We start from the raw sequence: 12674 nt of genomic DNA on the forward strand, positions 1-12674 counted from the left end.
TGCCGTTCTCCGGAGGGATCTTCGGTGGACACCCACACAGGTGCCCCAGCCCCGACAGGAGCCGCCACCCAGCCACCGCAGCTCCCGCCTCCCGCCCACCCTCCCCACCTTCCTGGGCTGCGATCACCTGGTCACCGCCCTGATCACTGCCCTGGTCCCTGTTCCACCTCCTCCTGCCCCCACCCCACCGCGCCACACAGCACGAGGCGCGTGACAGAAGCCCAGAAGCCTGGCCAGCACCGCAAGAGGCTCACAGCCCACCCGCTCCCACCGCTGCGCCAGAGCAGATGCTGAAACCCAGCAACCCCAGGCCGCGTTGGTGCACCCATCCTGGCCCGCAGACCAGGCTCAGAGCTGGGGACCAGGCACAGCTGGACCAGCCCACCCAGTGAGTCCAGGCGGAAGGGACTGTCTTGCTCACCGCTGTGCCCCAGCGCCTACTCCTGCAGGCTTCGGGCTCCAGGCCGACGTTTACCAAGCGCTTCCAATGTGCCAGGATGCAAAGCTGCTGACACACTGCGTGAAGCTAGGATTCAAGTCCCCCTCCCCCCGGCCCCTGGGCAGACCCAAAGGACACCTGCCCCTCAGGTGTTCTCCCTTCAATGTCACCTAGCGTAGTCCCTCCAAACACATCCCACCCCTCCCCCAGGGGCCGCTTGTCTCATTTCTCCTCGCTCCTGGGGTCTTGGTTCCCTTGCTCAATCCCAGCCGCAGCTCCTTCCCCAGGAAGGCCCACTCCCGAGCCTGCCTCCTCTGTCATTTCCCTCCTTTATTCTCGCTTCTTCTAAGACCTCCTTCTCTGTGACAACCAGGGGGCGGGGTTCTTCTTCATACACTAGACCGGGGCGAAGCCACACGGATAAAAAGGCGCCAAATGCCTCTCCCTGGAGAGATGGATGTCCAAGCGTGAGAGGGACAGGCCACAGCCTCGAGTCCAGGAGAGCTGGGCCCAGAACCCAGACTGACTACCTGGGAGGCTGAACGAGGGCCTTCCCCTCTCTGAGTCTCATCTTCTTCGTCTGCCGGCAGGGGTGACACCCCCCTTCACCACAGGCTGCTATGGGAACGACCAGTGCTGGGCCTGTAGTAACGGGGCGGCAGCCGGACTTGCAGGGAGGCTCCCAGACACGTGCCCGGCCTGAGATGACCCCATCCCTGCTCCCTGCGCGGCTCAGCAGCTCCGGCCTAAGCGGACTCCTTGGGGTTTGCCACAGGGAGTGGGGCGGGACAAGGGCTCCCAGGAGCTGAGCAAGAGCTGATGAGCCCCGCTGGGGGGCAGCTCCCTCCTCCCCGGGTCCGGGGGAAGCTGGAACGCTAGGCCCCCACCTCCTGGCAGGGGGCGCAGTCTTGGGGACCACCCGAGGCAGCACCAGCCACCAGATGCTGCGGATCGCTAGGATGGACCTGCAGACAGAGCCGGGGGGCTCGGCGGGTATGAAACCTACAGCCCCGAGGGTGACGGTGTAGCTCTGGGTGGTGGGACGACCGGTTCTTATTTCCATCTTTGGGCTGCAGGGTGGCGTATGCAATTCTTCCTACTTCTGCTTCCTCCTATTTCATTTCCCTTGTCCCTGAATCAGAGCACAGAGCGGCACTGACCTCCCTGAGGTGCAGTGTAACTGGCCCTGCTTTTCTCAAGTGGCTCGGTTTTAGGCAGTAATGCCTGTGGACTGCTGACCACACATCCCAGAACCACGGGCTGTGAACAGTGGTCCATGTCAACCTTCCTCTCCCCATTTTACCTAAGAGGAAACTGAGAGCTGGAAGGGGGAAGGGCCCTGCCCACAGCGACTCCCACAGGCCCCGTGGACTTGACCCAGGGCCGTCACCTGTCACAGGCAGCCTCCGTGACACTCTCTGATGCTCTAGGTCTGGAGGCTGACCTCTGCCCGAGGTGGACGCAGGGCAGTAATCAGTCCTACTCTGCCAGGAGAACGGAGGCCCAGAGAGCTGCAGTGACTTCCCCAAAGTGACACACCATTCAGGGAAAATTAATTTCTGAGCCTCCTCTGCCTTCTTCCCTGCTCTGTCTCTGCCCAGGCAGGACCCCCCGTGAGGACTGCCCCACTCAAGGGCTACCTCCCCAAGAAATGACCACCCTCTTCACTCAACAGATACCAACCCATCGATTCATCACCCACACTCCCCTCACAGCCCCTTCCCTGGGCCTCGCTCTACCATCAGTCCCCCCCTGAGCTGGCACAAGGGATGCAGAGCCAGTGCCAATGACCCTGCAGGGGACCCCAGGGGGTGAGGGAGAGGAAGTCACACACAGGAGTTTATGCAGTGCCACAGGACTGATGGCAGAAATCGGTACAGGCGCCATCAAGAACAAAGGTGGGGGGGCCCCAGCTGATCCTCTCAAGGGGTCAGGAAAGGGCCAGACGGGCCCTTGAGCCGAGAACTGAGAGGTGAGGCTCCCCTGAGAGACGGGGCGACAGAGTGGCAAAGTGTGGAGGAGCCCCCTGAGAAGACTCGCATGGCTAGGGCTTAGCTGTCAGCAGGGCCAGGTCACAGAGGATCTTGAACTCTGACTTGTAGGCCTCAGAGGTTTTTAGGGGTGTAAGCAGCAGAGTATGACACAGTCAGGAGTGGCAGCCGTGGTGGGACAGAGGACCAGGCGCGGGGGCTGGTGTAGTCCAGCCCACAGGTGACCCAGGTGGGGATGAGGGATGGCTCAGGGCAGACAGAACTCGGCCACACCTGGAGGTGCGGGTGAAGAAGGGCTGACCCTTGCCCAGTCTTGGTCAGGCTGAGCTGGAGGTGACACACTCTGGGGAGACGGGTGTCCGAGGGCAGTCAGCAGTGGGGGCTGGTCCGTGATGGGTGTGGGCGGGATCAGGGGGCAGCATGATCGGTTACCCTCTACCCACCTGCCACTACCATCTCCCGGGGAAGCTCTCAGCCCCAGGACGCAGGGCCAAGCCCAGTCCAGCTCTGCATCCCCGGGTGCTCAGTCACTACGGCCTGCACGAGGGAGGCAACAGTGACTATGGTTACCTAAAAATGTACACCGAGAGAGGGGTGGAGAGCACAGAAAAGGTGAGCAATCAACTGGGTCTTGGGTGGTGGTGCGGCTGCAATGGTGCCCGTGAGCAACGTTCCAGAAAGAATGAGAAGGCAGAAGCCCAGGCCCGCCTCACTCGAGGTCCCCGTCACCCTGAGCCTCAATCCCCCTCTGTAAACAGGGACAAGAGCCGCCCACGATTCCGCTCAGCAGCTGTGCGCACCAGTGAGGACGCGGCAGAGCCCTTTGTAAAAGTCGGGCTTTTTCCTGATGATCTTGATAGACCCGCTCCTCGTAAAGGGTAGTTTGTACTCTGCTTTTCTCATTTGTTCTGTCGTAAGCGTTGTCCCAAGTGTAAACAGTCAAGATTCAAAGCTCGTCCCAAACCAAAGGATTTTTACACTACAGATAAACAGCGACAGCACCTCCAACTACAGGACTAAAAATTAAGCCCCTCTCCTTTTCACTTTGCCAAGAGACACTTCTCACGTATCCACTGGTCATTCAAGGGAGGCAAAGAACATATCCTTTAAAACAGGGGTCCCAACCCCTGGGCCATGGACTGCTACAGGCCCGTGGCCTGTTAGGAACCGGGCCGCACAGCAGGAGGTGAGTGAGCGAAGCCCCATCTGTATTTACAGCCGCTCCCCATCGCTCGCGTTATCGCCTGAGCTCTGCCTCCTGTCAGATCAGTGGCGGCATTAGCTTCTCGTAGGAGCGCGACCCCTACTGTGAACTGTGCATGTGAGGGATCTAGGTCGGGAGCTCCTTATGGGAATCTAATGCCTGGTGACCTGAGGTGGAGGTGAGGCAGTGATGCTAGCGCCGGGGAGTGGCTGCAAATACGGCTTATCGTCAGCAGGGAGGTTTGACTGCACAGAGACCGTAATAAATCAATTGCTTGCAGACTCATATCAAAACCCTATCAGCGAGTGGCAAGTGAAAACAAGCTCAGGGCTCCCACTGATTCTGCATTATGGTGAGTTGTATAATGATTTCATTATATATTACAATGTAATAATAATAGAAATAAAGTGCACAATAAATGTAGTGTGCTTGAATCATCCCCAAACCATCCCCCCCACACACTCCGGTCCATGGAAAAACTGTCTTCCATGAAACCAGTCCCTGGTGCCAAAAAGGTTGGGGACCGTTGCTTTAAAAGACTCAGGCTAACCGGGTATTTGTCTTGTATCCCATCAGACACAAGACTCCCTTTTTAGGGACTTCCCTGGGGGTCCAGTGGTTAAGACTCCACGCTCCCTATGCAGGGGACCCGGGTTCGATCCCTGGTCAGGGAACTAGATCCCGCATGCCGCAACTAAGAAGCCCGCATGCCGCAACTAAAAAAGATCCCACATTCCGCAACTGAGGCCCGGCGCAGCCAAATAAATAAAAATAAATAAGTAAATATTAAAAAGGTGGTTCCTCCCAAGTGAGCTGATGCTCATCCTGCACGGCCTGGACCGTGCAGAGGGTCCTCCCCCAGCTGGGCGGTCCCTACCTCGGCCCCCAGACGCTCTGACCCCTCGTCTGCAGGTTCACCAACAACCTCTCAGCTCCTGCTGCAGCCAACTGGGCCCTGAGGGGCCTCCTTGTGCTTCTCTCCCTCCACACCCCAGCCCGGTCACTGCACACGGAAAATAAGGACACCCTGCCCTGCCCCCAGTGGGCCTCGATCTCTTTACCTGAACCGAGACAACAGGCGGGAGGGCCCATCAGGCATTCTGGCTCTGGTGCTCAGTCTGCCAGGGCCCCCTCTGAGCTTCACCCACCTGTCCGCACAGCAACAGCGACAGGCTGGTTGAATTCTGGATCTTTCTTGTCCATCTCGGCTCCCCCAGGATGGCTGTGACCCTGAGGATGTTCTGCTGCCCAAGCCAAAACCAGGAGGTGGGGAGCAAACTGCCAGATCAGCCCCGACGGCAGGAGGGCACGACGTCAGGCAGAGGGAGGTCAGGTCCGCTCTCGGAAGAACACCTGTCCCAAAGCCGCGCAGCAGCACGCGAGAGGACGGACTGGAGGGCTGCCCGTCACACCCAGCACTGTCTCCCCGCCCACACTAGCCCCCGGAGGGTAAGAGCCAGGACCAAGGCCTGCACTGCACCCACAGGGCCTGGGCACAGGCAGCCTGGCACCCGTGCTGACCCGGGGGCCACCGTCTGTTGTCCCCGAGGCTGGGCGGGCAGGGGCCGCCCAGAGCTGGAAGTGAGAGGGTCTTGGAGGGGAGAAGCAGCCTGGGTCCACTCAGCTCCCAGGCCTCCCCGTCCCCAGCTGCAGGACAAAGGGCCCCTGCCTCCCCCGCTCAGCAGGCAAGCCTGGAATCCCAGGGAGAAGACGGGTCTGGAGAATCACCGACCAGCGGGCACCCGGCCCCAAGCCCCATCTGAGGCTGGATCCTCTCTCAGCAGCTGGCACACCCGGGTGCCAGGAAGCCGTCACCCACCACTCACCTTTCTTCCTGTTTGTGCCAATGCCAATGATTCAGAAAGTTTTCCATGGGACTCCCATGATAGTCCAGTCGTTAAGAATCTGCCTTCCAATGCAGGGGATGCAGGTTCGATCCCCAGTCAGGCAACTAAGATCCCACAGGCCGCGGGCGGGGCAACTAAGCTCACGCGCCACAACTACTGAGGCCACACGCTGCAACTAGAGAGAAGCCCATGTGCTGCAGCGGAGGATCCTGCATGTTGCAACTAAGACCCGACATGGCCAAAAATTAAAATAAATAAACAAATAAATAAATAAATAACAAAGTTCTCTATGAGTTTGGTAAACATCTGTCTGCCACCCGCCACATCCACCTATGGCCCTAGTCCTGCCTTGGGGGTCAGACAGCAGCCTCTAAGAAATGGCCTCCCAGGTTGGCAGCCGAAAGAAGTCATCCAAATGCAGAAAGCTTCGCACAAATGAAGAGGCCTGTTGCAAGCTATTTATAAGAGTGAAAAACAGGATCCAAGCTAAGTTTCCCACAAGACAAAACCAATTAAGTAAATTATGGCACATCCACTCAACTATCCTGTATCATTTAAATAATGTTTAGAGTTTGAACAACACGGAAAATGTTTTAGGAATTTTAAGTGAGAAAGCATGATTAAGAAACTTTATGCATAGAATATCAAGTATTCTTTAAAGGGGCTTTAAAAAGATTGGAAAGCAAGATGTTGCAAAGTTAATAGTGTGACTGCATGATTGGAACGATGAGTAATTTTTTTCCATTCTCTTATATTTTCCAGTTTCCGTATTGTACATGTAACATTTTCTAATTGGAAAAATTTTGTCTGGGAACTTTGACGCTGTTTTTTTAACAAGAGTCCCGCTCGGGGCTTCTCTGCAGTGGTCTCATGGCCTGGCTGGTATTCCTGAGGCCGCCCGGCCCAGTGAAGGAGGCAGATGTAAATAAGGAGCCAACGCTGCAAGGAGGGGGCACGGCTTGTGCAAGGCCTCAGGGAAGGGGCAGAGCAGGCACTGGCGCCCAGGCCAGGGGAGGGGCGAGGGTGCCAACACAGCTGATGGCCCTCTCGCTTTGCCAAGAATCCCTGCAGCCATGACCCTCAGTCTCCTTAGAGTGCGAGGTCCAGAGTCCTCAGCGTTCTCTGGAAGGATGCAGAGTCCCTGCCTTGGGAGAGGACCACACCGGCAGCGGCCCGGGCTGCTCCAGCCCCAGAAACGGATAGAGGCCGGAACCCACAGGCCTTAAAAATAGGCGCAGGAACCGAAAGAGACACCACTGCCACTCTAAACGGCCACACTTCCTCCCCGCTGCACTGCCCCAGAACTAGCTCTGCCTGCCTTGGGGACAGAGGGCCCGGGGCCCCCGGGGAACCCAGAGAAACTGGCCCCAGCCACTGCAAAGCAGTCTGAACTTCAGAGCTTGAATCCAGCCCTGATTCCACGTGCAGGCACGGGGCCAGATGTTTGTGTCCTTTACAACAACAACAGCATAGAGGGTCAACGCCGTGCCAGGGCTTGTGCTGGGTCTGTTCCTGCCGCGTCTCCTGCAGTCCTCACGGGGCGGCATGAGGCTGTGCCTGTCACTTCTCAGACAATTTCCATGACCCTACAGACTCTGCTGTCTCCACTTTACAGATGAGGACCCAGAAGCCCCAAACGGTGGCATGGCGTGCTTAGGCCCCCGGTCTTCCCTTCCAGCCACACCTCCCATGAACATCCCCCGCCCACCACTGCGCCCAGCTACACTGCACCGAGCAAGACAGAGGGCTGGGCCGAGCATGCAAGGTCCCCTTTCCGATTCACAGGGTGGTGTCAGGTGCCTCGCACGTGTAGGTGTTCAGCACAGAGGCGAGGCTCACAGGAAGGCAGTCTCCCCCGTACTCCTCTGGCTCATTCCAGAACTCTCTGCAGGATGGCTACTGGCACCTGACATGCCTCGGCTGGAACCCCAGGAACCCCAGTTCTGCTACCTCCCAGCTACATGACCTTGGGTGAGTCACTTTCCCCTCTGAAGCTTGGCTTCCTCATCTGCAAAATGGGCTGATAACGGAACCTGCCTCCATAGGAGGTGCTGCTGCAGGTCCAGTGGGGCTGGCACATGGCACGTGAGCAGCATCGCTCGTGCTAACGGCCTCTCCAGTGCCGGCCGGTCCATGAGTCAAACACCCGCCAAGCTGCCAAAGGCCAGGCCAAGCGAACACCAAAGTCCCAGCTGGGCATTCAGAGCCCCAAACACCGCTCCAGCCTCAACTCCCACAGCCAGGCTTCAAGCCTCCCCGCTCCTCCAGGCAAGTCCTGCCCACTCTAGCCCCCTCTCACACCTCGACCTGGGCCCTTCCTCAGCCCACCTCGTGCCAGGCAGCTGAGCACACCTATGGTGGCCAGGCCACACGCACCCGAGGACGGGTGTGAGGGCTTCACCCCTGCTAAGAGCTCAAACAGATTCTGCCACTTACTGGCCATGGGACTGGGGGCATGCTACTTCACCTCTAAACCTGTGCTTCTTCACCAGGACAAAGAGAACGGTTTAATGATACCTACCTTAGAGGATTATTTTGACGATAAAAGGAAATGGTGAATGTGAAACACTCCTTTTGTCCCACAGCACTCCAAAGAGAGAGAAAATTCCCTAGGCCACCTAAACGGGGGCGAGAGCCCAAGAATAAACAGCTCTAAAATGCTCAGCCTTGGGGACTGCCCTGGCAGGCCAGTGGTTAGGACTTTGCGCTTTCACTGCCAAGGGCACGGGTTCAACCCCTGGTTGGGGAACTAAGATCCTGCAAGCCAGCCGCGGCCAGCGGAAAAAACAATAAAGTAAAATAAATTGAAAAAATAAAATAAAATAAAACGCTCAGCCTAGGCAGGGCCCAATACAAGCAGCAGAGGGAAGGTCCCTCCACTCACAGCGCCCCTCCGCCACTCAGACCCGGGTCGTGTCCACGTGACCTGACCAAACGCCAGGGGCGTGCTGCCCGTTGAAGGGAGCCTGCCCACACAGCACGCGTGCGCTGGCGTCCAGGGCCCATTAGGAGGCCCGAGCCCCAGGAGGAAGTGTGAGGCTATCTCCACCTTTGGTCCAGACGTCTGCATCACACAACATCTGGGCATTGGACCACCTGATTCTTCCCAACTCAGAGATTCTGGAGCCCCGCACAGGCCGCCTCAGCCATCAGCCTGGCTCACCTGTTACCTGGAATCACAGGCAGTTTCCTGTGGATAAAACACCAAAATCCTGCTCAGAGTGGCCACAGCCCTGGCTGCTTCCAGCAGGATTTTTACTTCAGCCAAGTCACCTGTTTATCTGGCTCTCTCTCCCCACTCAACGGCACCCACACCCCAGGCAGCACGGATCAAGGCTGATCCCCCCACCTGGCACGGAGCAAGTCCTCAAAAAAATGCTTCTACTGCAGAGGCCACAGTAGACAAGATTCAAAAATCAGGTCTGGATCTCCAAGGTACTTTTCATCATGCAACCAAGAGACAATGCGGGCAGGGAGAGGCAGGTAGTCGCTTTCTCCCATCTCATAGACAGACACTGTGACTCAAATGATAACAGAGGGACTTCCCTGGTGGCACAGTGGTTAAGAATCTGCCTGCCAATGCAGGGGACACGGGCTCGAGCCCTGGTCCGGGAAGATCCCACATGCCACGGAGCAACTAAGCCCATGCGCCACAACTACTGAGCCTGCGCTCTAGAGCCTGCAAGCCACAACTACTGAAGCCCGCGTGCCTAGAGCCCGTGCTCCACAACAAGAGAAGCCACCGCAGTGAGAAGCCCGCGCACTGCAACCAAGAGTAGCCCCCGCTCGCCGCAACTAGAGAAAGCCCGCGCACAGCAACGAAGACCCAACGCAGCCAAAAATAAATACATAAATAAATAAATTTATTTTTTAAATAAAGAGGGACTTCCCTGGCGGTCCAGTGGCTAAGACTCTGTGCTCCCAATGCAGAGGGCCCGGGTTCAATTCCTGGTCAGGGAACTAGATCCCACATGCTGCAGCTAAGACCCGGCACAGCCAAATAAATAAAAGAAATGACAACAGATTGTCCAGGGTCAAGCGTCTCCCCCAGAGGCTCCCTTATACCTTCAAAACAACCTGAGGTTAGTTCTGAACAACCTAAGCTTTAATTAAACAACAACAACAAAAATCTGGGAGGTTTAAGTTAATTCATAAATGTAACAGGTTGTCCCAGCTGCAAAGTGGAGATGAGCGGGTAACAGGGTACAAGTGCTTTGGGGAGGGCGTTCTGGGTTCACGCCTGGGCGCTCGGGCCAGTCATTCTGTCCTAACTCTACTTTGGGCGTGAAGTCACTGTTTAGCTTGCCCCTCTCTGAACACATTTCTCATCTGAAAAATGAGAGAGACGGGCAACGTGAGCCCTTCTAAGACTTTAGGTTTCCAACTTCCTTGCCCATCCACACCCTTCCTTCCCCAGGCCAGAAAGTAATCCTCTCATTCATCTGCTGAGTGTGCCCTGGGGCTCTGCTCTGCATGGGCCCCGTGCTGGGCACTGAGGAGACTCAGACTTGGGCAATGCCCTGGGGGCGGGGGTCACCTGCTAACTGGGGAGACAGCCACACAGACCATCAGTGCCACAGTAGTCCGTTCATCCACCGGACGCGAACACAGTACAAAGAGAGCACAGGCAGCAGGACAGGGTGTGGAGGAAGGGTCCCCGGGGGGCAGCATGAGCTCTGAGGCCTGAAGGGAGACCTGCACGTGTTTGCAGGGCAGGTTAAGTAGGAGGTAGCTTTCCAGGCGCAGAAAAGAGCAGAAACAAAAGTGCAGCGCATCAGAGCACTACAGGGACTGAGTCCTGAGGGGCTGGGGGTGGTAAGATGGGAAGAGCTCGTGTGTGAGGGGGAACTAGAGGCAGGAGGGGAGACACAGCAATAGTGCAACCACCAGGCTGTGCCCTTGGCCTACTATGGGCAGGTCCCCTCCCCAGATGCAGCGCAGTAGGTGCAGCAAGGCCTGGTTGGGACATCCGGGGGGACAGGCACTGGGGTCACACTGACCAGGGGTCAATCCCAGCTATACAGCTTCCTCGCAGGCTGTCCCTGGGCTAGTCTCTTGCCCCTCTGACTTCAGGCTCCTCATCGGTGAAGTGGAGATAACGTTCCTGTATCTGGCAAGGTCAGTATCAAATTGACAGAGCCTGCATAAAGCACCTGGCACGTACTGAGTGCTCAGGAAATGCCAGGTGCTACAGCAAATTATTGTTCTTAGGGGGTGGCACTGCAGGCTCCTGGGGGCAGGGACTGTCTAACAGGGCAGAGAGATGCTCAGAGGACAGTAGGACCGTGTTGACAGGGGAGTGAGGAGGGGTGCCCGGAGCTGCTGAGCCAACAGGGCTGAGGGGCCTGAGCAATGGTCCCTCCGACCCCTCCCCTCTCAGACACTCTGTGCCAGGTGACAGGCGGCCTGCCAGGCGGGCATGAACATGTGCTGAATGAACGAATGAGGACCCTTCCATTTCTGCTCGAAACTAATTAGTGACACCTTTTCAGAAGAGACCAGAGAACCTCTGTCCTCGTCCATCCCGGCCTGCAGACGCCCCCACCCCCGTGCTTGAGGAAAGCTTCGTTCCAGGGCAGGCTGGGCTGAGACCTGCTGAGGGGAAGTGTCTTGTACCAAGTCTGCCTCCTGCAAAAAGGAGGACGCAAATTTATTTCCTCTCGTCTTCCAGCCTCCAGGGTGTGGCCTGCTGAGGGGCCTGGAATGCCTTGTGACCTTAGGTGGGGATGCGCTGGCTCTTTGGGACTCAGTTTCCCCAATGGTGAATGAAGGGTAGTGGGTCTGGCAGAATCTCCAGCGTTGACATTCCCTTCTCCACAAAATGCTGTCGCCCCCTCAGACAGCCCCAGCCCAGACTGGGGATGAGGGTGGGGATGGGGGGTGGCTGAGAACGTGGTATGAAGTCATTCCCGCAGGAAGAAGGGAGGGGTCTTTTCACAGAGAAAACGGCCTCCTCGGGCTTTAGTCTGAACACGATCCGTCAGTAGCCATCACTTCACGCCCAGCCACGCCGGGAGACCCCACCTACACCTGGAGCCCCAGGCTCTCGCAGACCACACGGGGCACCTCCACCCCACGTCACCGGCCCATCTAGGACTTAGGGCCTCCGTAGACCAGCGTCACACCCAGAGAGGCGGCCGGCCCCGCTCCCGCTGCCAAGCGGGTGGGTTCAGGGGGCGACGGTCCAACAGGTCCCCAGTTAGAGCCAATGTGCAAAGAGAACGGTGCGGGAAGACAAAGGCTTTGGGACGCCGGAGACCTGCCCTCCCGGCGAGCTGGGACGGTGGCCGGGGCAGCTGGCAGGGAGGTCTGCCCGGAGCCCACGGGGCCCCGGCCCTGCCATGTCGGGCTCCGGGTCTCCCCAGAGCCAGCGCCCGCACTCCCTGCAGCGGCACTGAGGCCCCGGGGAGGGCTTCCTGGAGAAGGAAGAGGCCTGGCGGAGCCACGGAGGGGAAGGAGGGAGACGGGCAGACGCCCGGATGGACAGACAGAGGGAGACGCCGAGTGACCCGGGAGACAGACAAACAGGGACGCGAGCGTGCCGGACCGCTCTTGGGACCAAAATCAGAGACGGAGACGCGGAGGCACAGGAAACAGCCGGCCGCGGGGAGCCGGGGGCGTGAGGGGGATGCGACACGCAGGGAGCCCCAGAGACACACGCAGAGACAGAGACACACGCAGAGACACCCAGAGGCGCGCACACCCCGACGACGCGGCGGCCCCGGCCTCGACCCCGGCCGACCCCACTCACCGAGGCCGCAGACCTCGCGGCGCAGGCTGAGGCGGCCGCGCTCCTCGGCTATGGCGCGCAGCATGTGCTGCAGCGAGCGCTCCTCGGCCTCCGCGCCGCCCGCAGGCTCCGGGGAGGCGGCGGCGGCGGCGGCGGAGGGGAGGGCGGGCGGCCCGGCCCGGAGCCCCGCAGGCGCGGGCGCCGAGGCGCAGGCCCGGCCCGGCGGCCGCGCGGAGGCCATGCCGGGCCCCGGCTCATCGCCCGCGCCGCGCCCGCGGGGGCCCCTGGCGCGCCCCGCCGCCCCCGCCCCGGCGCCGCCCGCCGCGAGCACCAGTGAAGCCACAATCCGCCTTTGTGCGCGTCGCCGCCGCCGCCTCCTGCCGAGTCCAGTGAGGCGAGCGCACCTCCGCGTCGCCAACACCGCCCGCCCGCCTCCAGGCCGCCGCCTGCCCCGCCCGGCCTC

General features: G+C 59.0%; 1 protein-coding gene across 1 annotated transcript in view; it reads right to left on the minus strand.

Annotated features, from left to right (window-relative positions):
* The window catches only part of KIAA0930 (KIAA0930 ortholog), a 45302-nt gene extending 32910 nt beyond the window's left edge, over positions 1-12392 (minus strand). Inside the window, exon 1 of the mRNA XM_036865791.1 lies at positions 12233-12392. Coding sequence (XP_036721686.1) covers positions 12233-12296 — 64 coding nt within the window. The 5' untranslated portion in view covers positions 12297-12392. The remainder of the gene's footprint in view (positions 1-12232) is intronic.
* Between the last annotated feature and the right edge of the window lie 282 nt (positions 12393-12674).

This window comes from Balaenoptera musculus, chromosome 10 (assembly GCF_009873245.2).
Source record: "Balaenoptera musculus isolate JJ_BM4_2016_0621 chromosome 10, mBalMus1.pri.v3, whole genome shotgun sequence".
Taxonomy (NCBI): Eukaryota; Metazoa; Chordata; class Mammalia; order Artiodactyla; family Balaenopteridae; genus Balaenoptera; species Balaenoptera musculus.